This window comes from Trachypithecus francoisi, unplaced genomic scaffold (assembly GCF_009764315.1).
Source record: "Trachypithecus francoisi isolate TF-2019V2 unplaced genomic scaffold, Tfra_2.0 Lachesis_group14, whole genome shotgun sequence".
Classification (NCBI taxonomy): Eukaryota; Metazoa; Chordata; class Mammalia; order Primates; family Cercopithecidae; genus Trachypithecus; species Trachypithecus francoisi.
In genome coordinates, this window is record NW_022681459.1 from 61,625,057 (window position 1) to 61,650,848 (window position 25,792).

General features: G+C 49.2%; 1 protein-coding gene across 5 annotated transcripts in view; it reads left to right on the forward strand.

Annotated features, from left to right (window-relative positions):
- Positions 1-25,792, forward strand: part of MRTFA (myocardin related transcription factor A) — a 215,522-nt gene that overhangs the window by 179,837 nt on the left and 9,893 nt on the right. For all 5 annotated transcript variants that reach the window (XM_033233849.1, XM_033233850.1, XM_033233852.1 and 2 more), the window contains 7 exons: positions 10,162-10,217; positions 14,220-14,295; positions 15,918-16,079; positions 21,544-21,719; positions 22,229-22,378; positions 24,799-25,052; positions 25,324-25,495. In XM_033233849.1, the coding sequence (XP_033089740.1) occupies positions 10,162-10,217; positions 14,220-14,295; positions 15,918-16,079; positions 21,544-21,719; positions 22,229-22,378; positions 24,799-25,052; positions 25,324-25,495 (1,046 nt within the window). The remainder of the gene's footprint in view (positions 1-10,161; positions 10,218-14,219; positions 14,296-15,917; positions 16,080-21,543; positions 21,720-22,228; positions 22,379-24,798; positions 25,053-25,323; positions 25,496-25,792) is intronic.

Here is a 25,792-nt window from a genome sequence, read left to right on the forward strand (position 1 = left end):
CCTTAAATGAAAAATATTATGGTATATGAGAGAGAAAGAGAATAAATATGGCTAAAAGATAACTCGTCAATCTGGGTCAGAGTTATAAAGCTGTTCATTGTTTCAGTGTTTCTGTAGGTTTGAAAAGTGCAACATTGAGAGAGGGAAGGGAGTTGTGAGAGTGTGTATGTTGGGGGTCATGACATTAATATATGGCAGTCACCAGGTGTATTCTTGATAATTTTATTTTATTTATTTATTTAAGACAGGCTCTTATTCTGTTGCTTAGGCTGGAGTGCAGTGGTGTGATCACAGCTCACTGCAGCCTGGACCTCCCCAGCTCAGGCGATTCTTCCACCTTAGCCTCCCAAGTAGCTGGGACTACAGGTGACTGCCACCATGCCTGACTAATTTTTTTTTTTTTTTTTTTTGAGACGGAGTCTTGCTCTGCCACCCAGGCTGGAGTGCAGTGGCCGGCTCTCAGCTCACTGCAAGCTCCGCCTCCCGGGTTCACGCCATTCTCCTGCCTCAGCCTCCCGAGTAGCTGGGACTACAGGCGCCCGCCTCGTCGCCCGGCTAGTTTTTTTTTGTATTTTTTTAGTAGAGACGGGGTTTCACCGTATTAGCCAGGATAGTCTCGATCTCCTGACCTCATGATCCGCCCGTCTCGGCCTCCCAAAGTGCTGGGATTACAGGCTTGAGCCACCGCGCCCGGCCGACTAATTTTTAAATATTTTTGTAGAGTGGGTGTTGCTACATTGCCCAAGCTGGTGCCAGACTCCTGGCCTCAAGTGATCCAGTGGCCTTGGCCTCCCAGAGTGCTGGGGTTATGGGTGTGAGCCACTGCACCAGGCCCTCTTTTTTTTTTTTTTTTTTTTTTAACATAAAGCATCAATTCAGAAGCAACTCCCCTACCCACCTCCATGCAGTTCTGATTATATCATTCCCTTGCCATGTACCTCTCCCCTGATTGATGTGGTGGCTACATTTTGATCTCAGGGTACAATCCTCAGTAGCACTTCAAAAATATCATGCCACTTCCTTTGGGCTCCATGGTTTCTCATGAGAAATACGCTGTCATTCGAATTGTTTTTCTCTGGCTCTAAAGATTTTTTCTTGTAGTTTTCCAAAGTTTAATTATGGCGTATGTTACTATAAATTTTTTTCCAGTTTATCTTGTTTGGGGTTTAACTTGGCTTGATGAATCTGTAGACTTACGTATCTTGGCAAATTTGGGAAGTTTTCAGCAATTAATTTAAGAACTGTTTCAGCCCCACCCTCTTTTTCCTCTCTTTCAGCACTTCTGTGACACAGTGTTAGATTTTTTTGTTAAAGTCTCACAGGTTCCTGGGGCTCTGTCCTTTTGTTTCCCTTCCCCAGTCTCTTTTCTTTCTGTTGTTCAGACTGGGTAATTTCTATCCTGTATTCTAGTTCACTGAATCTTTCCTTTATCCCCTTTATTCTGCTGTAATATGTTAGGAGTCTCTGCATTTTCTTTCCTGCTTTAGCTGACCTTTTGGATCTGGTTCAGTAGGGAAGGTGGGGATGGTACCATCTCGTTACAACCAGGTGGAAATAGAAGTTCAGGTTCCCCATTTGACAGCCATTGACATTTGAGTTGGCGGTAGGAGAGGGACTTCTCATTAGGGATGAGAGTTCCAGCTCCCGATGTAGTCTTTATGCACATCATGGTGGGGGTGTCCTTGTTACCACTGGGCAGTGGTGAAAGTCATGGCTCTCCACCAGCCCTCCTCTGACATCATTCAGCAGGGACAGGGAGAGGTGCCTTATGAATGCCAGGTGGGGAGGGATATTGGTTACTGGCTGGTAGGAATGAAAGCAGCTTCCTACTTGGCCCTCTCTGACACCACTCCAGCCAAGGGTATTGGGGCATCTCATTACACCCTTGCAAGGATGGAAGTCTAGATTCCTAACTTGGCCTTTATGGGGAGGTGGGAATGAGACCACCATTTTTTTCTGTGGTATTTGGAGTAGAACAAGTATCTAAAAGTTTTCTGTCATGCTGGGCTGCACTTTCCTAATCCTTTGGCTAGACAGAACATATTTTGTTGGGGCTTTTTTTGGGGTCTGTACCCATTGGCATCTTCAGCTTTAAGCCTGGATATATGAAACAGAAAAAAAAAGGGAGGGGATGGGGAACTTACCACCATGTCTCTTTTTTTGGGTCCCAAGATCCCTAGCCAGTTCTCTCCACCTTACAGAATCAACTTTTGCTGGTTTTATATAGCATGTTCAGAGTTTTAACTAGTGCTTAGTGACAAAAATACAGAAAAATATCTACCACATCTGAAGCAGAAGTCTCTACAGTAGTACATTAAAGTTTTTTTTGTTTGTTCTTGTTTTTGTTTTTTTGAGATGGAGTCTTGCTCTATCGCCCAGGCTGGAGTGCAGTGGCATGATCTCGGCTCACTGCAACCTCTGCCTCCTGGATTGAAGCAGTTCTCCTGCCTCAGCCTCCCGAGGAGCTGGGACTACAGGGGCCCGCCACCTCGCCTGGCTAGTTTTTTTTGTATTTTTTAGTAGAGACGGGGTTTCGCCATGTTGACCAGGCTGGTTTCGAACTCCTAACCTCAAGTGATCCCCCCACCCCCACCTCAGCCTCCCAAAGTGCTGGGATTACAGGTGTGAGCCACCGTTCCAAGCCCATTAAAGTTCTTAGTGGAGTGGGCCCAGCTTATTCTTCTAGCCACATTATCCGCACTTGAACTCCTTGGTTCAGCCATATCAAATTACTTGTAGTTCTTTGAGCTTGCCTTGTCCTTGTATACCTTCATGTTTGTGTTCTGGCTCTTCCTTAGCGTCAGCTATCTCCCCACTCTTCCTTGTCTGCCTTTGGTGTTCCTGTTCAGTTCATTTACACACTCTTCCCTCAGGTCAAATTTTACCTCTTTTGTCCTTTACAGCACCTTAAATTACCACTACTATTTTACTTCCATCTTAGATTATAATTATTTGTCTCTTTTCCCCACTAGACCATCATCTCTTCGAGGGCTGGGACCCTATCTGTGTATTCTTATCCTCAGTGACAAGCATAGTGCTTACTTAAGGGCTGCTTATTGGATACATAGATGGATGGGAGGGTGAGCGGGCAGGCAGAGGGATGGATGGATGGATATATTTCTAATTTCTACCTGGTTTGTTAAATGGGTTCTCATACACACATGTAACCCCCATTGATGTTCTGGGTATATGCTCCCTGCTTCCATACTGGAAAAAGAAATGCAGCAGGCTTGCCTGAAAGAAGAGCTACTTGGACTGTGGCACTCCAGTGACCTCTGTTAAGTGTACTATGTTCATAGCCTTTGAGTTCCTCTGGATACAGAATTGTTGGTGAGCATCTGGCGTATTTTACCAGAGATAGGAACCATCGTTTTTATTACGATAACACCTAATAAAGCAGCATTCAGACCTAGACACTTAATATGTATTCCTTCATGATGGTGATGAGGAAATGAGGTTTGATAATGAATTGGTGTCATTCCTTGCTCAGAGGCATTTCTAGAACTGCTTGTGAATCCTAGAAAACTCATTTACCTACTTGTTTAAGTAAATCTGGAGCTGGTGAGGGAAAAGTGTTGGCTTGATGTCCTAAATTACCAAGGTAGGTTGGTTTTTAACAGTCTTTGTACTTATTCTTTAGTGCCAGCTTAAATCAGGACCAGTCTGGCCCTGGGGTCCCTGTGCTGTCATCACACATCTGTGTCTACACACACTGAGCACAGCACTGAGCTCCCCCTTTGCTATATATTGGATGCCTGTGTGTGTGTGTGTGTGTGTGTGTGTGTGTGTATTTTTTTTTTCCCCCGAGACTGAGTCTTGCTCTATCACCTAGGCTGGAGTGCAGTGTCATGATCTCAGCTCACTGCAACGTCTGCCTTCCAGGTTTAAGCAGTTCTCCAGCCTCAGCCTCCAGAGTAACTGGGATTACAGGCATGCCCCACCACACCCAGCTAATTTTTGTATTTTTAGTAGAGGGGGATTTCACCATATTGGCCAGGCTGGTCTCGAACTCCGGACCTCAGGTGATCCACCCACCTCGGCCTCCCAAAGTGCTGGGATTACAGGTGTGAGCCACTGCACCTGGCCTAGATGCCAGTATGTATTTTAAAATAAAGTGGAAACAGTTTTTCACTTTTTATTTCTTTAATTCACAAATGACCTCATTTAATTTAGGCAGCAGTCGTGCTAGGGGAGAAAGAAAATGGGTGCTGGAAAGAGGGAACAGAATACTAATGGGTAGTTGTAGCCAGCCAGGGGCGGGGCCCACATCTAGAACTGAAACTGTGATTAAGAATGGCACACCTCTTGGCCACTTCTGTTCAATTGTTTTCTCTGGGGAGCTTGGTTATTTTTCTTTTCAGGATGTGCTGCACACTTCCCTTTGTTCACACAAAGCCACTCAAGAGCTCCAGTGGAACCAGCTCCCAGGGCAGCAGGAAAGGATCGAGAACTGCCCTCTGATACTGAATATGTATATTCTTATAAACACACGAAGGCTCTTGTCCTTGCATTGGTCTTTGGGGGCTTCTCTTTCCAGAGACTGCTTTCTAGGAGTGTCTGGGAAAATGCAGTTTTGAGTAATACTCTGGCTCCTCCTGTAAAGCTATTAAGGCAGCGGGGAGAGGAGAGATGGACTCCTAGATGAATGCAGCCCTTGTAGTTGGACACACATTTATGGGGTAACTTTAAGTCCTTTTTTTCTTCAATTGACAGAGGCCTAAACTTGGAAACCTATTTTCTGCTTCCTTGTGTCTTACCTCCTTGGCATGGAACTTGAGGTGATTCTGGCTCCCCATTGTCATTTGTTCCTACAATCAAGAAAGCTCAGGGCTTACCCGTATCACTCTTACATCCCCTTCACTAGGCTACCCTCCACATGGTGGCTTTTAACAAAGCTGGCTGGACCTCAAACCCCAGTGCACCACGAGCACTTGCTGTGGCTACTCCAGCCTCTTCCCAGATGAACTGAGAAACACTCAACAGGAAGTCCTGACACAAACCTGAAGGAAGAGGGGCCAGTGCTCACTCCTTTCACCTGGCAGAAGTGACTATTGAAATTGCTGAATCTGCTATCAGAGAGAAGAATTAAAAATGAGGAAAGAGGAGCACAGACTAAGCTGGCCTACTCAGGGACTGAGAGAAACTGACACACTTGTCAGAAGGTTTAGACAAGCGAAGAAAGGGAAGGCAGAACTAGACCTGGGTTGGGGTCCACCACTTGATGAATGGATGATCTGGCAGGTTACTGCAACTCAGCCAGTGTCAGTTTCATCACACATGAAATAACAGTCCCTGCCTCATGGGTTATGAAAAGGATCCAGTGAGTTTTTTTTTGAGACGAAGTCTTACTCTGTCATCCAGGCTGGAGTGCAGTGGCGCAATCTTGGTTCACTGCAACCTCTACCTCCCAGTTTCAAGCGATTGTCGTACCTCAGCCTCGCGAGTAGCTGGTATTACAGGTACCTGCCATCACACCCAGCTAATTTTTGTATTTTTAGTAGAGATGGGGTTTCGTCATGTTGGCCAGGTTGGTCCTGAACTCCTGACCTCAGGTGATCCGCCCGCCTTGGCCTCCCGAAGTGCTGGGATTACAGGCGTGATCCACTGCGTCCGGCCCTATCTTGAATTCTTTTCTTGATCTTCATTTCTGGTTCTTCTGACCAGCTATCCTGTCTCAGCTTCTCCAACTTGTCTTCTAGTATCAGTGCCAAAGGTTGTTACATGGTGAGCTCCAGGTTTTGAACTATGATTCTCAAAGCTTGAGAGCCCTGGGGCCCCTCAGACAGATCCTGAACCCCTCTTCTAAGCCTTCTTTGCCCTAGTCTTTACCCAGTGCTGTGGCCAACCTGACTCTTGTGTGTTGCCTGGACTCAAATATGCATCTAAACTGTGTGTATCATTGAACATTGAAGCTACCTTGTCCCCCTACCCAACAGTTTCTTTTCTTCTCTCTCTCTCTTTTTTTTTTTTTTTTGAGAGAGAGTCTTGCTCTGTCACCCAGGTTGGAGTGTCATTGAACAATATTGGCTCACTGCAACTTCTGCCTCTTGGGTTCAAGTAATTCTCCTGCCTCAGCGTCCCAAGTAGCTGGGATTACAGGTGCCTGCCACCATGTCTGGCTAATTTTTGTAGAGACAGGGTTTTCGCCATGTTGCCCAGGCTGGTCTTGAACTTCTGATCTCAAGGAATCTGATCTGCTCGGCCTCCCAAAGTGCTGAGATTATAGGCATGAGCCAGCATGCCTGGCCTTTTTTCTCTAATTTTTTTTTTTTTTTTGAGATGAAGTTTTGCTCTTGTTGCGCAGACTGGAGTACAGTGACATGATCTCAGCTCATTGCAGTCTCCACCTCCTGGATTCAAGGGATTCTCCTGCCTCAGCCCCCCAAGTAGCTGGGATTACAGGTGCCTGCCACCATGGCTGGCTGCTTTTTCTGTGTTTTTAGTAGAGACGTGGTTTCGCCATATTGGCCAGGCTGGTCTTGAACTCTTGACCTCAGGTGATACACCTGCCTCAGTCTCCCAAAGTGCTGGGATTACAGGCTTGAGCCACCATGTCCGGCCTCTCTTCTCTAACTTTTGAAGAAGTTAAGAAATCAACACAGAGGAGTGGAAAGAACTCTAGGCTAAGGATGATACAGAATTAGGTTATATCTTCCAGTTTGGGACCCTTAAACAAATTAGGTTATAATCTTATCCCTGCTATTTGCTTGCCTTTACTTTTTGGCCCTGTCCTTATCTATAAAATGGGATATTATCTACCATGTAGAATGATTAGGAATATTAAATTAGCTAACAGGTTTAAAATATCTAGAACAGTGCTTTCCATATAAGCACCCAATAGATATAAATCCCTTTCTTGCCATTACATGAAAATGTCCTTAATAGGACCAAATAGGAATTCATATAGAGTAGTCCGCCCTTATTCCTGAGGAACATGTGCCAAGACCCCCTAGTGGATGCCTGAAACTGCAAATGGTACCAAATCCTATATGTACTGTTTTCTTTTTCCCTGTACGTGTGACCTATGACAAAATTCGATTTGTATATCAGACATAGTAAGAACTTAGAGCAATTTTAACAATACACTGTAATAAAAGTTATGTGGATATGGGCCCACTCAAAATACTGTAACATTTTTGGACCTTGGTTGGCCTAGAATAACTGAAACCATGGAAAGTGAAACTGCAGATGAAGGAGACTCTGTATACTGTAGCTATTTCACCTATCACCTGTCCTCCACTAGTGGTGCACCACCCTTTGTACATGAAGATGATGTCCTCAAGATGTTCTGGCGAATTGTTTTTCTAGAAGTTGGGTTTGTACCTTACCCTTTGAGGATAGCCAGTGTGGGTTGTTGAGGCAGCAAGTCAGCCAGGGTTTTAGAGAATCTGTGGCTGCGGTACAGAAACTAGCTGGCCTGTGAGTGAATCAAGCCAGTGATTCAACCAAATTACAGCATTTGGTGACAGCAGCACCTGAATATATCAGCACATACACCATTTGGTTCAGGGCACACTCACTGGCGTTTCTTTGTTACAAGGGTTCTGAGAGGTGAGCAGATTCTCTGGAAGAAAATTAGACCCAGAAAGCAGTCACAACCGCTGTCACCCAGCAGTAATTGGTAGCACTCAGTACTAGAACACAGATCCCTTGACCTATCCAGAACTTCTGTGAGGTTTCGAACCCAGTTGAGAACCAGAATTCCGGCTATTCAGATGAAAGTTTAGAGCTCTGCCGCAGAACCTTCCCGTCCTCCTGTCACTAGTCACCTAGTGTCTATGTCTTACAGAATACTAATTCCTTGAGTGAATAATTATTGAGGGTATACTGTGTGCCTGGTATTCTAGGCACTAGGGAATGCTGTGAGTAACTAAAAAAATAGACAAAACCCTTGCCTTGCTCTGATGGGGGCATGTTGTAAATGTAAACATGGGAGACTGAGAGTAAACAAGAAAAATACGTAGTATTCCACTTTTTTTTTTTTTTTTTCGCCCAAGCTGGAGTACAGTGGCACTATCTTGGCTCACTGCAGCCTCCGCCTCCAGAGTTCAAGTGATTCTCCTGCCTCAATCTCCTGAGTAGATGGAATTACAGGCACCCTCTACCATGCCTGTACAAAAATTTTTGTATTTTTAGTAGAGACAGGGTTTCACCATGTTGGCCAGGCTAGTCTCAACTCCTGACCTCATGATCTGTCCACCGCGGCCTCCAGAAGTGCTGGGATTGCAGGCGTGAGCCACCACGCCCAGCCAGATATGTAGTATTTGTATAAAGACTGTCATGACAGTGATGAGTGCTGCGGAGAAAAAGGAGGCAGAAAAGGAAGCCGGGGTGGGGTGGACAGTGTCCATTTTCTCTTGATTCTTTGTACTTACTGTCTCATGTATGTGCTAAGCTTTCCAAGAGGCAAGGTTATGTGTGATCCATCACACCCAGGTTCCTGCAGAGCAGGGCCTTTGGAGTTGAGCTAGCTTTACACAGTAGATGCAGGTGCAGGGGGTGTCTGTTTACCCACTGAAATGCCCACGACCTGTCCATGTAAGAAGTGGGGAAGCATGGATAGTGCCTAGGTAGGTTGAGGAGGTAACCTGTAGTGGTTTTTCTTTGATGTTATTTGTTAAATCTAGAGCTCCCCCTTCTGTTAGAAGATAGGATCTCAGTAGTACTTTTAAGACTATAGTTTCTTTTTTATCTTAAGATTCACAAAAGTTTTTTTTAAAATAAATACTGCTGGGACAATTGAAACTTTCTTCTGGAACTACTGTTGCTAAGGCCCAGCCCCCCGCTAGGGGGGAGGAAGGAGGAAGAAGCACAAAGGCCCAGGCAGGATAGGGTCCTATCTATGCTCTCTTGCTACTTTTAGCAGCTCCGTAACCCTGCACTCCTACCGCAGCCAGCAGCCTAGCAAAAGTTATCTCTGCTCACAGTTTCACAGCTCTTTGGAAATTCTAGGGCAGGAGAAGTGAAACTGACCACAGTCTTATAAATTTCTCTCTTATTGCCTCTGTTCCCTACTTGAAGTGAGTCAGGCCTTTCCCTCTCATCCTCAGAGTGTCTTAAAATTTATTTGTCCTGACAGTCAAGTTTTTGACAAAAGGAGTCAGACCCTTCATTCATGGTGCAGCTTTTCTGGAGGCTCTTGGTTTGGTCTTGCCACCTGAGTGTTGTTTGCAGAAGTCAAGGCTTGTGGTCTTTATGTGGTATCCCCAGAATAGAGCTGAGCCCTTCGTGTCAGCTGTTGGTTGTGTGTGTTCCTTCACATATAATTGCTGTGGGGTTCTTTTAGTCCTTAGAGATGAAATTCAAGTTAATTTTAGCAGCACTATAAATATCAGGTGCAGTGAAGAAGGAAGTAGCACCGAGTGGACATGTATCTTTTTGGTTTTAACTGTCCCGTTGAAACAGTTTGGCTACTTTATGATTCCTCATGAGGCTGAGGAAGTAAAGTTGACCTGGCATGCATCTGTGCCCCTTCCTGTGTGCAGGTGTCCTGAGAATAATGTGAGGCCTAGCAGGCGTTCTTGGAGCCCTGGCTGATGGGGGATTTGCGGCTGATGGTCCAGTCATGGGCCAGGGTGTTTGTTAAAGTTACATTCCATGGGTGCACTTTATACAGCCCAAGCTTAGGCAGTGACAGTTCCCATTAGGAATCATATTTTGGTTTCTACCAAAACTGTTTGAATGGGGTAGCTAAACCATAAAAATACATGCTTACTCAGGTGTCATTGCCTTCACTTCAGCTGATATTTATAGTACTAGTAACAGTAACATGAATTTTTTTTTGAGACGGAGTCTTGCTCTGTCGCCCAGGCTAGAGGGCAGTGGCGCGATCGCTGCTCACCGCAAGCTCCGCCTCCTGGGTTCACGCCATTCTCCTGCCTCAGCCTCCCGAGTAGCTGGGACTACAGGTGCCCGCCACCTCGCCTGGCTAATTTTTTGTGTTTTTAGTAGAGACGGGGTTTCACTGTGTTAGCCAGGATGGTCTCGATCTCCTGACCTCATGATCCGCCCACCTCGGCCTCCCAAAGTGCTGGGATTACAGGCTTGAGCCAGTGCGCCTGGCCAGTAACATGAATTTAAGGTGCCTTCTCCACTGAATATTGTAGCCCTAGACATGATGCTTCACTTGAAGGTAATTCTTTATGGTTCTTCTCTCAACAGCTTTGAAAAGTCCAGCTGCATTTCATGAGCAGAGAAGGAGCTTGGAGCGGGCAAGGGTAAGGTACCTTTTTTCCCCTCAGAACCCCCAAAGAGCATTTTCAGAGCTCATTGCATTGCTGGTTATATTTCCATTTAGAGCTTTCCATAGAACTCTGAGGCCAGAGCCTGCTAGACTCTAGGGCCAGCCCTGGCCTTGCAGTTTTAAATGGAAAACTCTTCTTCTCCTACCTCATCCCTTCTCTCATCACCCTCCCATGGTGATTATATGGAACATGATTGGAATGAGGTTTCTCTTTTAGTACATTTAAGGATATGGAACAATCACCTGATCCTCCTTCCCTGAATTTTGGAGTGCTTTGGAGACCACTGGTATTTCCCCATCTTTAATTCCACTTAACCTTTTGTAGATGTTGGGACACAAACATTAGCCAATGGAAAAGCTTCCCAAGTCCAGGGTTACACTGCCCACACCTCACAGGATGGACATTCCAGAGGGTAGGAAACCTCCCTGGTCTCCATCTGCCCCGAGTAGGTGGTATCCACTTGACTCTTGTGGAAAGCAGAAACTGGCCCACACTCCAAGCTCAAGTGTTCTGCTGTAGCGCCTGACTTGCATCCCCATCCCAATTCTGTTTCAGGTCCCCAGGGCCCTGAGGAAATTGTGCTGCCCAGTGTGGGTAGAGATGGGGGCCGCCAGAATTTGCTTCCCTCCCACTTACTTTACTTTTTCCTTCCACATAACATCGTGGGAAGATAATCCCCTACACAGATCATAGTCTGCATCTCCTTAAGACCCACAGCTATTTTATTTTACTTTATTTTTTTGAGACGGAGTCCCACTCTGTCACCCAAGCTGGAGTGCAGTGGTGTGATCTCAGCTCACTGCAGCCTCTGCCTCCCAGGTTCAAGTGACTCTCCAGCCTCAGTCTCCCGAGTAGCTGGGACTACAGGCGCCTGCCACCAAACCTGGGTAGTTTTGTATTTTTAGTAGAGATGAAGTTTCACCATGTTGTCTAGGCTGATCTCGAACTCTTGGCCTCAAGTGATCTGCCTGCCTTGCCCTCCCAAAGTGCGGGGATTACAGGCATGAGCCACTGCACCTAGCCTCACAGCTATTTTAGAGTCTCAGAAATATTTACCTCCAATACTTTTTTTTTAACTTTATTTCATTTTTTCCCCCCTAGAAAATCATGATTCATTCTTAGAGTAAGTGGGAAGAACGAAATCATGGGTCCTGGGAACCAAAGGAGTAACAAGCAGCAGTGTTTTAGTTTGCCGAGAGCACTGGAGAGTACAGTGTGGGGGGAAAGGATGGCATTGCCTGTGCCTCTGTTCGGTCAGAAGACTGGGCACCATTTCCTTGACTGCTTCTCGAATAGGCAGGGACCAGTAGAGCTGATTAGAAGAGTCTGTTTTATTGAGCACCTTTATGTAAGAGGTTGTATCTGTTTCTTTTTTATCCTCACATCAACTCTTATGAATTAGGTAGTATTATCCTCATTTTATAGATGCAGTTAAGAGAAGTCAACTCACTTGTCCAGCCAATAAGTGGCAAAGCTGGGACTCAAATCTTTGTCTGTGGATTCTAGATTTGTTTTTTAAGCAAAATGATTTTATTTCCTAACACGTGGTAACCTAACATTCAATTTGCTTACCATGCACATCTGCTCACAAATGACTTCCACATTACAATAACTACTTCCATATTTACGCATGTACTAAAAATGATCTTAGTTGAGATATGAAAAATGAATATATTGGATTGGTTACAGCAGAATTTGCTTTACTTAATTCTAAAAGCTTAAAGCTTTGAAAAGCTGCTACTTTTGCGTCTCATACTTCCAGATGAATAAGACACAGCAGTATCAGCTTGTATTCAAGAGAAGTTTCATTTATTTTTCTGGTGTTGGAACCAGCTACCCACATCTGTTGGTGCTGCATAGGCAGCTATACATGATGGTGGGAAATCATCCACCATGGCTTCAGCTATGTCACGATCACACTTGAGGGACTCTGAGATGCTGTTGTATTTACACTACTGATTGCTTTGCTTTGCTTTTGTTGGTAATTTTAGAGGTGGGATCTTGCTGTGTTGCCCAGTCTGAATTCCAACTCTTGGGCTTAAGCAATCCTACCTTTGACCTCCTGAATTGCTGGGATGTATAGGCATTCACCACTGTACCTGGTCAAACTGATTTTTCCCCTCAGTTTTCTTCGACACAAATGTGCTTCAGTGGTCATGAATGCCTTTAAGGATATCAGTTGCAAAATCCATATCTTTAAATTCGGCCCTGAAAGTTCTCTGGTTTTCCGTCAGAGACCTTGTACCCTCTAAACCAGTCCAGAGTAGCTTCTAGGTAGTCAGGTTTCAGCCATTTGACATCATTAATATGTTTACTATTTGTTATAAGGATACAACTCAGAAACAGCCAGGTGGAAGAGATGCGTAGGTATGTGGGAAGGGACGAGGAGCTTCTGTGCCCTCTCCAGGTGGGTGTGTCACCCTCCTAGCATCTCCATGCCTTTAGCAAACCAGAAGCTCCTCCATATATTTTCTTAATCAGGACTGTATTCTACCTCAGTCATGGCCACTGGTCAGAGCTTCAGATGGCTTAGAGAATAAGCCTTCCACTGTTGTCTGTGGAGACTTGTGGCATCTGACACCTGCTTTACCACTCTCTGCTGCAGCTGAGGCAGTACTTCTGCCCACTGCACATGGGGTGATAGACCCGGAGCCCACAGCCACTTTAAACCATGTCCTGGATTGCTCAGCCACCCCTGGGCTAGCACAGAGCTGCCCGGCCAGAACACCAAGGCGGCAGATGGCTAGGTGAGGAGAGTCTTTTTTTTTTTTTTTTTTTTTTTCAGTCTTTTCCTTTACTATATATAATGTCCTCCAAGGCTTCATTTCCTAGTGTTCTCTGGCCTGTCTTATCCTTTGCTGGTCTTGATCCGCTAATGTTCTATGGTTTGAAAATGTTGGTGCAGAGGTTAAGAGCACAGACTCTGTAGAGTCAGATCTGGGGGACTGTATATATTATAATTAGCCCCATTTGGTGGGATGGCTCTGTGACTCTTGAGGGACTAGTGTAGTTTGCCCAGAGTTTCATAAATGCAGAAATTAGGACATTGGACTTTGAGAAACTAGAGCTTTGATACCATGTATCAAAATTAGTATTCCATTTGGCAGCCATTCAAAATGAATGGAAAATGCTCATGAGATCATGCAGTGTTACAGTTTCTTGGCTTTTTTTGTTGTTGTTGTTTGCTTTTTTTTGGTTTTTGTTTCTTGAGATGGAGTTTCGTTTTTGTCGCCCAGGCTGGAGTGCAATGGCGCAATCTTGGCTCACTGCAGCCTCCACCTCAAGTGTTCAAGTGATTCTCCTGCTTCAGCCTCCCAAGTAGCTGGGATTACAGTTGCCAGCTACCACATCTGGCTAATTTTTGTATTTCTAGTAGAGACAGGGTTTCACCACATTGGCCAGGCTGGTCTTGAACTCCTGACCTCAAGTGATCTGCCCACCTTGGCCTCCCAGAGTGCTGGGATTACAGGTGTGAGCCACTGTGCCCGGCCCAATGTTACATTTTTTAAAGCAGGATATAAAATAATATTCAGTATGATTACAGCTCTGCAAAGTTAAGCCTATTTTCTGCGTGGAAGAGTAACTAGAAACAGATATCCCAGAATACTAACAGTGGCTGATTAAAGTTTTTTTAATTTTATTTTTCTTTCTAGTTTTCTGAATTTTCTTTGCTGGACATATATTACTTTTATGGTAGTAGAAATAGTAGTTTTTAATAGATATATTGTCAGTCCAACCTCAGAGAGACAAATGGTCTTGAAGAATGGTGCCCTTCCTTGGCAGGCGCAGTTGGATTTTGATGTGCTCTCCCCAGGCCTCCTCTTGCCTCTGGACCCTGCCATCATCAAGTTAAGGTTGTGGGGGCTGCAGAGGTAATCAGCAGCCACCATGGCCAAGGCTGCTTTTGTGATCCGGTCCATGCCATAAGCCTGTGTACATGGATTTGAGAGTTTCTTGGTGTGTTTTTTTCTGTAGACAGAGGACTATCTCAAACGGAAGATTCGTTCCCGCCCAGAGAGATCGGAGCTGGTCAGGATGCACATTTTGGAAGGTGTGGAGATTGGAATTGCTTTTTCATCTAGACCCAGTTCTCACCGTGTGTACTTACTACTGCACTACCCATTTCCTTCTTGCTGCTTCTCCCATTTCTGTTGGCAGTGGGTAAGCCAGAGCCTTAACACAGTATGACAGCTGTGCCATGGTAACCGCCGCTGGTCTGAGAGACTCTCAACAAGCACAGTCACATGCTCTTAGTTTGGCTTGGCCTGTTCTCCAGGGTCCCACCATCCCTTGGTGTGAGATCGTTTCTCTCTGCCAAAATCTGTTTTGTTTTGTTTGAGACAGAGTCTTACTCTGTCACTGTGATTACAGGTGTAAGCCATCATGCCTAATCTAAAATCTGTGTTTAAAATACACTTACTTTTTAATATTCATTAATTCATTCAGTCAGTCATTCACTTGGCATTCACTTGACTGTCTGTGATATACCATGCTCCATCTAATATTATTCTAGATGTATACCTGGCCCCAGCTGCACATGTCTTCCTCCCCACCCCCCCACCCTTGTTTTTTGAGATGGAGTCTTGCTCTGTTGCTCAGGCTGGAGTGCAGTGGTGTGATCATGGCTCACTGCAACCTCTCCCAGGTTCAAGCGATTCTCCTGCCTCAGCCTTCTGAATAGCTGGGATTACAGACGAGCACCACCACACCCAGCTAATTTTTAATATTTTTGGTAGAGATGGGGTGTCACCATGTTGGCCAGGCTGGTCTCGAACTCCTGACTTCAAGTGATCCGCCCATCTTGGCCTCCCAAAGTGCTGGAATTACAGGCGTGAGCCACTGTGCCTGGCCGTCTTCCCACATTTTTAGTGAAGAAAAGGTTTTGCCTCCTGGAAGCAGCATAAATATATTTACTTATTGTTTGTCTAGTGTTTTTTTGTTTTGTTTTGTTTTGTTTTTTAAACTTGAGATGGAGTCTTGCTGTGTCACCCAGGCTGGGGTGCAGTGGCACAATCTTAGCTCCCTCCCGGGCTCAAGCAGTTCTCCTGCCTCAGCCTTCCGAGTAGCTGGGACTACAGGCACCTGCCACCATGCCTGGCTATTTTTTGTATTTTTAGTACAGACAGAGTTTCACCGTATTGATCAGGCTGGTCTTGAACTCCTGACCTCAGGTGATCCACATGCCTTGACCTCCCAAAGTGCTGGGAATACAAGTGTGAGCCACCACGCCCAGCTGTTTGTCTAGTTTTGAGCTGTTTGAGGGGCTGGAAGAGAACTTTTCTAGTCTGAGTCCCATATTTTGCAGACAAAGGCACTGAAACCCAGAGCAGAGATGTGAATTGCCTCAGTAACACAGCAAGTTTGAGGGAGAGTGGAGACCATTCTGTCATCTGGTGCTGCTTCCATTCTGTAGCTCCACCTTAGAAAGTCTTCTGAGCTTGCCTCTGCCTGGTTGTAATTGTGTGTGACCATGCACTGCCTGGTCACAGTGGGAACCCGTTGTCTTGTCTTTGTGAAACTTCAAGGCAGGCCACTCTTCTCTGCTTGGGATATGCTTTCCATTTTGACAGTCTCTGCTTTTGCCCAGGAGGAAGGAGAGCTGCTCTGGAGTTCCCAGGGCAGAACCACGTCCACTCATATATCTTCCTGTACCCCTTTCTCTCCCATGGGCAGAAACCTCAGCTGAGCCGTCCCTCCAGGCCAAGCAGCTGAAGCTGAAGAGAGCCAGACTAGCCGATGACCTCAATGAGAAGATTGCACAGAGGCCTGGCCCCATGGAGCTGGTGGAGAAGAACATCCTTCCTGTTGAGTCCAGCCTGAAGGAAGCCATCATTGGTGAGGAGGACCCAGCCGCCCTGCGTGAGAGGCAGCTGAGATGCAGGAGGGGAGGGGAGGGAATGCCAGGCTGAAGCAGAATTGGGCTGAGGCTCTTGACTTCTTAACAGAGTTTGAGAGCCTCATGGACGGGTTGTGTGAACTTGGGATAGTGCCTGTTGCTTTAAGAAACAGGGACATACAACAGTAATTAAGTAAATAACAGGCCTTGCACTGTTCACTTTCCATCTTTGTAAACTCGGGTTGCTTCCTCTTTCACAGAGTAGGTAGATGTCAGGATTAGTGTGTGTGAATGTGTGGAGATGCCAGGAATTAGAAATCTGTATAATACTCTTTATTTTTATTAGTGAAATCTCTTTTTGGAGACTGGCCCTTTCCACGGATATTTCACTCAACAAATATTGATGGACCCAAACAATGTGCTAGGTGCTAAGACCACAGCCCCACAGGGCAGACCAAGTTCCTTTGTCTTTATGGAGCTCATGCCTTATGGAGCAGGTAACAGGCAGCTGAATAGGCAAGATAGAGAAGCTGTGCTGGAGGGAGCACAAGGTACTCTAGAAACACAGAGCAGGGTCGCCCAACCTGGTTGCATCAGGAGGGGTGCAGCTGCCAGAGGAGGTGACAGCCAAGCCTGGGGCTGAAGGATGAGTAGGAATTCGTGAAAGCGTGTGGGAGGGGGTGGGACAAGGGAGGGAGAGGACAGTGCTCCAGACAGGGAGAACAACCCTCGGACCTGATGAGAAGGCACTGGAAGGGAGAGTGTCAAGATGAGAGGTGGGAGGCCAGGTCCCCAGTGATTTGGTAGTCCAAGGCGGGAGGATCACTTGAGCCCAGGAGTTTGAGACCAGCCTGGGCAACATAGGGAGACTCACCTATACAAAAAAATAAAAAAATTAGCTGGCTGTGGTGATACACACCTGTAGTCTCAGCTGCTCAGGAGGCTGAGGTGGGAGGATCGCTTGAGTCCAAGAGTTCAAGGCTGTAGTGAGCTATGATTGTGCCACTGCACTCTAGCCTGGGTGACAGAGTGAGACCCTGTCTCAAAAACAAAAACAAGGTGGGAGCAGTAAGCACAGTCCAGGATGTGCAGGGCCTCTTGGCACACTTGGGAGTTTGGAGTTGATCCCTTTAGTGTAAAAGGGAAAAAGCCTCTTTTCTCTCTATTTGCGCTCAATACAGAATACTTCTGGTGTTGGTATTCTGGCTTGGTGTTTCCCCACATGCCAGCAGTTCTCCAGTGGACACCAGCTGGGTGCCCTTTTCAGATGCCATCTACCTGGAGAGAGTGTCTGATCCCACAGGTTGAGGACTCAGTCCCACAGAACTTAGCCCCACTCCCCATGCTGGTCTCACGCCCCAGGTTATTTTACATTTGCTTTTAACCAACTAGCTATCGATTGGGGTTCCTATACTCTCTCCTTGGGCTTGATAATTTGCTAGGATGGCTCACAGAACCCGGTTAAACACTTCACTTACATTTGCTGGCTTATTATAAAGGAGGCAGAGGAACAGCCAGAGGGAGGGGCGGATGGCACAGTGTAGTGGGGTGCCAGGGGAGTGGTGGTATTGGAACTTCCCTGCCCACTCCGGGCCTTCACCCTCCCAGTAGCTAGAGAAGCATATCAAATTCTGTTATCCAAGAGTTTTTATAGGCTTGATCTCAGAGCCCCCACTCCACATCCTACATACCCACCCCCACTTTCCTGGAGGTTGGTGGATGGGCTGGTAGTTCCATTCCTCTAATCCTCTAATCACTTGGTCTCGGTGGTGACTGGCCCAATCCTTAGTCTCTCCCAGATCATCACATTAGCATAAGCTCAGGTGTTGTAGAAAGGGGCTTGTTATACATAACTGAGGATACTCCTCACCTTAAGGAAATTTTTTTTTTTTTTGAGACGGAGTCTTGCTCTGTCGCCCAGGCTGGAGTGTGGTGGCCGGATCTCAGCTCACTGCAAGCTCCGCCTCCCGGGTTTACGCCATTCTCCTGCCTCAGCCTCTGGAGTAGCTGGGACTACAGGCGCCTGCCACCTCGCCCGGCTAGTTTTTTGTATTTTTAGTAGAGACGGGGTTTCACCATGTTAGCCAGGATGGTCTCGATCTCCTGACCTCGTGATCCGCCCGTCTCGGCCTCCCAAAGTGCTGGGATTACAGGCTTGAGCCACCGCGCCCAGCCTTTACCTTAAGGAAATTCTAAGGGTTTTAGCTGCTCTGTGATGAGAACTGGGGGATAAAACCCAAATACATTTATTATCCTACTCTTCGATTTTGGTGATAATTGGTACAGACCTGTCTCCTTCGCTGCAGTGGGCCCAAGACCCGATCCCTGACAAGACAGCACCTGCCTGCCCCTCCTGAGGCAGCTGTGCCTTCACAGAAAGAGGCTCAGGTTCTCCTCTAGCATAATTTTAGTTTTGGGCAGAGGGGAAACACTGCAGCAGGACCCCCAAGGCGTGCTGAGTTAGGCCTTGGGCCCTGATTAGAGGCGACTGGCAGTTTCTAGGGCCTCCTCTGCACTGTAGCCACCCTACTGTAGGCTGGCCCACACTGGGCCCAGAGGAGCCCTTTCCCCATGTTGATATAGTAGCCCTTATAATTCACAGATTTTCCCTGGCGTTCGTCCTGCCTCATCTCAGTGGTTTCCTCTGTGTATTCCTCAGCAGTCCCAAGTTACAGGCCAGTGTAGGGGCCAAGCCAGTTCTGGATGCTGCAGCCAGCCACAGTCTGATAAATGTGTGCCGAGAGTCAGCAGTGTGCCAGGCCGTGTGAAGTCCTGATGTCACAAAGATGAATAAACTATGACTTGTGCCCTCAAAGAATTCACGTGGGTCTGATGTGAGAAGACTAATGTATAAACAACTGATTTCTGAGTCTGGTTCCCAGTCAGATGCCAGTGCTGCCTAGTAGGAAGGCCATGGCCCTGCGACACTGTCTCTGAGTCACCTGCCTTGTGCGACTGCTTGCAAGATCACACATGATGATGAATATAAAGGGCCCAGCCTGGTCCTTGGTGCCTAGAGAGACTCACACAATGGTTGCTGCTGTTGTCAGCAATAACACTCATTCTAGACCAGCTGGCAGCTGCTGTAATGGACAGTGTAACAATGGATATGTGTGTGTCAGCGCTGTGGGAGCTCAGCAGAGGGACGTCTCTCAGGGATGGGAACAGGTGTTGGTGGCCAGGGAAGTGCCCACACTATAGCATGTTTTGGGGGCTGGATCAGAGTTTGCCAAGTGGAAAAGGTACAGAGGGACAAGAGGGAACAACACGGGCAGTGGCCTGGAGACCTGTGCTTGTTTGTTTGAGGAATTTGGCAATGGGGTGATTGTTGGGGACTTTAAGGATCACAGAGCATTTGCCAGCAAAAACCAGACTGTACAGTTGAGTAGGAGGGAAGAAGGTAGTGATGGCAAATGTAGCTCATTTGCTCAACAGTTCTGTGGAGAAGGAAAACAGAGGCAGGTGCTGGCTTAGGGAGGGGTTTTCAGGCTGGGTGCAATGGAGCAGGTTTTTGGGCTGAGAGGAAAGAGTCAAGGACATGGGAGGATGGGCACCTTCAGAGGAAGAGGAGGGAGGAGGACGAGGAAATGGAACCCCAGCTGAGGTCGAGGTTTGGCTCAGATAGGAGAGGCAAAGCTGGGAAGGAAGTTTGGCTCAGATGAGTGAGAAGGAAGCGGGCAGTGGGAGCAGGGGGAGCAGACCGTTCTGAGGCCTGCGAAAAAAGGGCTGATGGGGGTTGGAGTCTTCCCCACACACCTAACCTCCCCATCCCACCCTTCCTTCAGGCCCCTCAGTTATCTTCAAGGTTCACACTAAGTCCTCTCCTCCAGGAAGACTTCCCTGAATCTCTCCTCGGTGTGCCCTCAGCTTCTGTGTTTTCTCTCTAGCAGAGCATTCATGGGGCTCCAAGGCAACTGGACCATAAACTCCTGGAGGGCAGGGGCCCCATCTTTGTTCCCAGGATGTGACTGTGAGTGGAGAGAGAAATAGTCTGTAGTGACCCTGGCCTGTACCAGCCCTGGGTTTTCCACAGTATGGCCAACAGCTTCCTTGGGTTGGACTAATCTGGTGGAAGCTACAGTTCCTCCACCCTCGCTCACCATTGTCAGTACTGGCCGCCCTGGGGCTGCTGTCCCAAAGCAGGTGCCCTTGCTGGGAGTAGTAGGAGATAGTGGGGAAATCTAGCTTTGTGTCTGGCATGAAGTACACGTGGTCAGCACGCCCCATTCTGTGTGTTGCGTACTTGCCCCTGCTGGGACAGATGAGGGGACGGAGGAGCAAGCCACCACCACAGTCGCCAGTAAGGAAGAAGCTCAGATGCGTCCTTCCCAGGTCCTGAGGGAGGAGAGAACCTCAGGTCCTGGCCCTGGAGGGGAAGAGCTGCTAGGAGAGCTACTGCATGGACAAACCCAGCCTGAGCTGTTGTGCCTTGTTCCTCTTCCTTACCTGGGGTCTTCCCACACAGCACACTTCCCCAGGCTTGGGCGGCAGCTCACCCCTGCCTTCACCACTGCCTCAGTTCCTTCTGCATGGATGGCAGATCAGCTCAGAACCTGCTACCCCCACCTCTTCCCACGACAGTGCTGAGCCGATGGCTCTGTCAGTGACTCTTGAAATAGCCTCCTTGCCTCTGTTCCCATCTTTCCTTCCCACTGCGACCCCATGGAACAGAAGCTTTGTGCTGCGCCCTCCTCCCCTGTCTCTGCCTCCCAGTTGGCCTCAGGAGGACACGTACTCACAGTCATCCAGAGCCTGGCAGTGGGTCAGGTCAGGGCAGTTACAGCCAGCAGGCTGTTTTCTTCTGGTGCCCCTGCTACCCAGGTGTTGGGTGTCTGCGAGCCACTGGCCTCTAGAGGAGGTCACCACACCTCCTCTATTTCACCTGTGCAGACAAACATCCCCTTTCTGGGATACCCTCCATCTGAAGCCCAGAGCCAGGCTCCTTAGTCTGTTCCTGGCCTCTGGGGAATTCAGCTACACTCACAGGGCTGTTACCCAGGCTTTTCTGATCCTTGTTAGCTGGTTCAGAGCCCTCACTGCCCCGTTTGGAAGCATCATGGGGGAGGAAGAGAGTTTTGTGCAGTGTGGGATGAAGATACAGAGTACCTTTAACAATAGGGAGACGGTTGAGGTGGAAAGGTAGCCCGGGTCTCCTAGGGAGGAGCAAGGGAGGGAGGGACAACTTGACATTGAAGCCGAAACACAGTATGGAGTTACAAGCAAGAGGCTAAAGGAGGCCTTTGCTCAGCCCATGAGGTCACTCTGATGGCCTAGGAGGCCTTTCTGGCCTCTCTTGCAGGGTGATGATGATGACCAGAGCTTTTTTGGACCAAGAAAGCAGATTGGCTGCTAGTCTCCTTGGTTTGCCTGCCTCACAGAGCGTGTGGGCTGTGGGCCAGGCCTGTCCCTGCTCACCTGTGCCCTGGGCTGCAGGTGGAATCTCACACCAGCTTTGGGTTTCAGTGGGCCAGGTGAACTATCCCAAAGTCGCAGACAGCTCTTCCTTCGATGAGGACAGCAGCGATGCCTTATCCCCTGAGCAGCCTGCCAGCCATGAGTCCCAGGGTTCTGTGCCGTCACCCCTGGAGGCCCGAGTCAGCGAACCACTGCCCAGTGCCACCTCTGCATCCCCTACCCAGGTGAGTGTGTGCTTCCAGATGCTTCCCCAGCTCCAAGGTGCTAGGGCTGCCCAGAGTAAGGTCTCTCTCCTGGGCCGGGGTATGCCTCCTGCTCTGGCACAGGGGAGCCAGGGGGATGCTACCCTAGTTGCTCAGGTACTGGCTGCTTGGGCTCCCCGCTGGTGGGAGATGTGGGCAGAGGCCCCGCTCCAGCAGCCATAGGTCAGGTGGAGGACGACGCTGGCCACGGCTGCCTTGCAGTGGGATTGCAAACCTCACTGGCCCAGTCTGTATTCATTTATTTGGAGCAGCCTGCTTTTCTTGAGTGTATTCAGTTCTTTTCATTGCCTTCTCTCTTTCTTTCCTAGCTCCTCTTGCCACCCTGGGGGTTGCTCTTCTCCTCCCCCAGTTTCTGCCCACCATTTGCGCTCTGACAGTGGTGGCATCTGAGGACCCTGTGTAGGGTCAGGGCAGGCTGGGCACACCCTGCCTGGAGGTGGCCATGTCCTCACTTCCCTTTTCCCCCTCAGGTTGTGTCTCAACTTCCGATGGGCCCGGATTCCGGAGAAATGCTTTTCCTGGCAGAGCAGCCTCCTCTGCCTCCCCCACCTCTGCTGCCTCCCAGCCTCACCAATGGAACCACTGTCGCCACTGCCAAGCCCACTCCCACGCTCATTAAGGTACATTTCTGCCAGTGACTGTACCCTCCCCTTCCTGGTGCCCTTTGGAGTCCTGCTGTGACTTCATTCCAGCTGTGGGGACGGCTGCAGGGGCTGTGGTGCACGTCTTCTCCCGTTGGTCTGGGAGTTCCTTCCTGTTCTTTCCGCTGTCCGACATAACACTGGCTGTTGCGATCGTAGCCACCAATTATTGGTGGCCTTGGGCTGGCCTTGGACATTCCAGGTACTCATTCCTGCTCTCATCCATGAAGTCATCCCCACACATTATGTCTTGTTCACTCAACAATTCCGTGAGGCAGAAATAGAGCCCTTTGCTACAAGAGAGGAACTGAGAAGTGAAGTGATGTGGCCAGAGGCTTGCAGGAGGTGTCACTGAGTGTTCTTCTCCTCCTCCAAGGCCTGACCTGAAATGCCGGCAGGAGGCGAGGGTTACTGTCGTCGGTGTGGGGGACCCTGTGCTGGGCACTGCTGGCCTCATGGACTCAGGTGTCTGCTGTTAAATTCAGCTGCACCAAGGGCTGATGCAGGGTCCCCCCTGCTCCACAGAACTGCCTGGCCACCAGGATCTCGGGGACCCCAACCCCACACCTCCACCTGGCCCACGCCTCCCTGATTTGCTCCACCTGTACCCTTTCTGCTCTGTCCTTTCTTACTCTCTCGGTTCTCGCCTCACACAGACCCTGTGCCTGGCTTGGCAACCCCTGGCCATCTGAGCCTCAGGAGAGGCCGACAGTCTGCAGCCTGGGCTGTCTGGCGCTCGTGCTCTGGCCTTAGTAGGCCCCACTAGCTCTGGGAGCTGCCCGCCCATCTTGTGACTCTCCCTGGCTCTGTCCCATGGTGACATCCCCAGTCCCGCCTCTGCACATGACCCTGTCATCTCTGCTGCCTCCTGCTTCCTCCGTGTCAGAAAGTTACTATGGCTTCCTGAATGTCACTGTCTCCTCCTTCAGGCCTGGGAGCAGTGAGTGGCCTCTCCTCCCAGCCTACCCTTGCTTTCAGTGCTGCCTGCCCAGGCGCTGCCTCCTCAGTGCCTGTCCTGAACCTGCATTCTCTTCCTCACTGTCAACAGGTGTCCCTGCTTTTCCCACAGAGTTCCTCCCTCCAGTGTGCTTCTCCTCACACTCCTGTTGCCTTCCTTTGCCTCCCGCGTTTGGAAGAAGAGTCTGTGTATTTTGTCTACACATCTCTTCAGTTACCCCACCAGTGGACTGAAGCATTATCTTCAGGGGCCTCAATCCAAGTCCATCCCCACCGCTGTGCTCCTGGCCCAGCTACTGGGGTTCCCTCTCTTTGGTTGTGTTTTCCCTGCCTCCCTCTTCCTCCCTTTAATTGGAGGTGCTCCCTAGGCTCTGCCCTTTGCCCCCTCTCTCCCTCTGCCTGTACGTCTGCCTGCTCCCCAGCCTGTGCTCAGAGGTTCTCTGTGGCTCTGTTCCCTTCTTCTGGAGCAATCCTGGCCCCACAGCCTCGGCAGCCCTGCCCTTTCTCCATCCTTCCCATGCTCCCAGCAAAACCAGAACCTCTTCTGGGGTCACTCCTCACCTGCCACATGTTCACTTTGTCTGTTCTTCCACTAGTGGGTCACCTGCCCAAACCTTCCTTTCGGTCCTCATTGCCACAAGGTCTAGACGCCACCTGTTCCTACATCCAGCCTTGTACGCTTCTGTCTGCCATTCTCTGCTCAGAACTTCTCAGCTCTCCGCGGTCTCTCTCTGGCACTCCCTTGCTAACTTACCTCGTCCAACTGCGCCCTTCCTTGCTCCAAGAACAGGCCTCCCACATATTGCCTACTAGCCCTTGGTCAGTTTGGGTCTTCTGACTCTCCTGGCCCAGCAGCTGTGCCAGCTGGAGGTCTTTGGGGGCATGAATAGGAGCTTTTAGAGTCCTGTGTTAGAACAAGAACAAGATCACCTTGTGACTTTGGGCAAGTGACTTCTTTGAGCCTGTTGACCATTTTCAAGTAGACATGACAGTTGCTACCTGGCAGGATTCCCCCCAGCCCCAAAAAGAGCAAGCAGCATTCTTGAGAAGCTTGCGTGGCTCCGTCTTTGTAAAGTGCCTGGTCTGGTGCAGCCCAAGCTCCATCAGTCAGCTGGGTTTTACCTCCTTGTGTTCACTCTGGCTTGGGGTCATGGTGATGTCTGTGCTGGAACATTTGGTTGATTTACCCTCCAAGCTAGAAGCTCTTTTAAGCCAGGGGCCAGGCACAGCCCTCTTTGTCACTCTAGCCCCTTTCCTGGCACATTTCTGGGCACGTTTCTGCTTTCAACGGAGTGTATGGTCCCATGGGGAAGAGTGGAAATGGGCAAAGTGTGGATGGAGATGTCTTCTCGGAAGCCACACAGGCGTGGGGAGAGCTGCCAGCCCCACCCCGAGAAACCTGAGGCTGCCCCTGAATGGCACCCTGTCTCCTGTGCCCTCAGCAAAGCCAACCCAAGTCTGCCAGTGAGAAGTCACAGCGCAGCAAGAAGGCCAAGGAGCTGAAGCCAAAGGTGAAGAAGCTCAAGTACCACCAGTACATCCCCCCGGACCAGAAGCAGGACAGGGGGGCACCCCCCATGGACTCATCCTATGCCAAGATCCTGCAGCAGCAGCAGCTCTTCCTCCAGCTGCAGATTCTCAACCAGCAGCAGCAGCAGCACCACAACTACCAGGCCATCCTGCCTGCCCCGCCAAAGTAGGCACCCACTTGCCACCACCTGTCCCTGCCCTCCCCAAGCCACCCTGAGCCAGGCAGGTGCCAGATCTGGTGGAGGTGAACCCCACATCTTTAAGGACCCTCTGGTCTGGGTGCTACAGAGTGGTCTGCAGGCAGGGTCACCCTAGCCTTTGCTAGGCCCTTGCCCTATGCCTATCTGTACCCAACCCTGCAGCCCAGGCTTGGGCTGCCACCTGCAGAGGCCACGGGTGATGCTGAATGGGTGCTCATTTCCGCCTTTTCTTCTCAGGTCAGCAGGTGAGGCCCTGGGAAGCAGCGGGAACCCCCCAGTACGCAGCCTCTCCACTACCAATAGCAGCTCCAGCTCAGGTGCCCCTGGGCCCTGTGGGCTGGCACGTCAGAACAGCACCTCACTGACTGGCAAGCCGGGAGCCCTGCCAGCTAACCTGGACGACATGAAGGTACACAGCCACTGGAAAACTTGAGCCACTGCCAGCCTGGCCCTTCCCACAGGGGCTGTCCGGGTGCTGGTATTTAGGCAGGGAAGGCATCCAGCCTAGGACCCACCATCGTGGAAGGCAGCGCAGGGCTCCAGGCTCTGGGCCCTATCGGACAGGGGCACCTTGGGCACAGCTCCGAGGCTGCCTGGAGGTGGTCATGGCGAGTGACACCAGCTTCCTCGTGGTGGGTCCTGTTGTTGGCAGCACAGCCGGCATCTGTCCAGGCAGTCGCATGTCTCTTATCTTCCTTGACTTGTA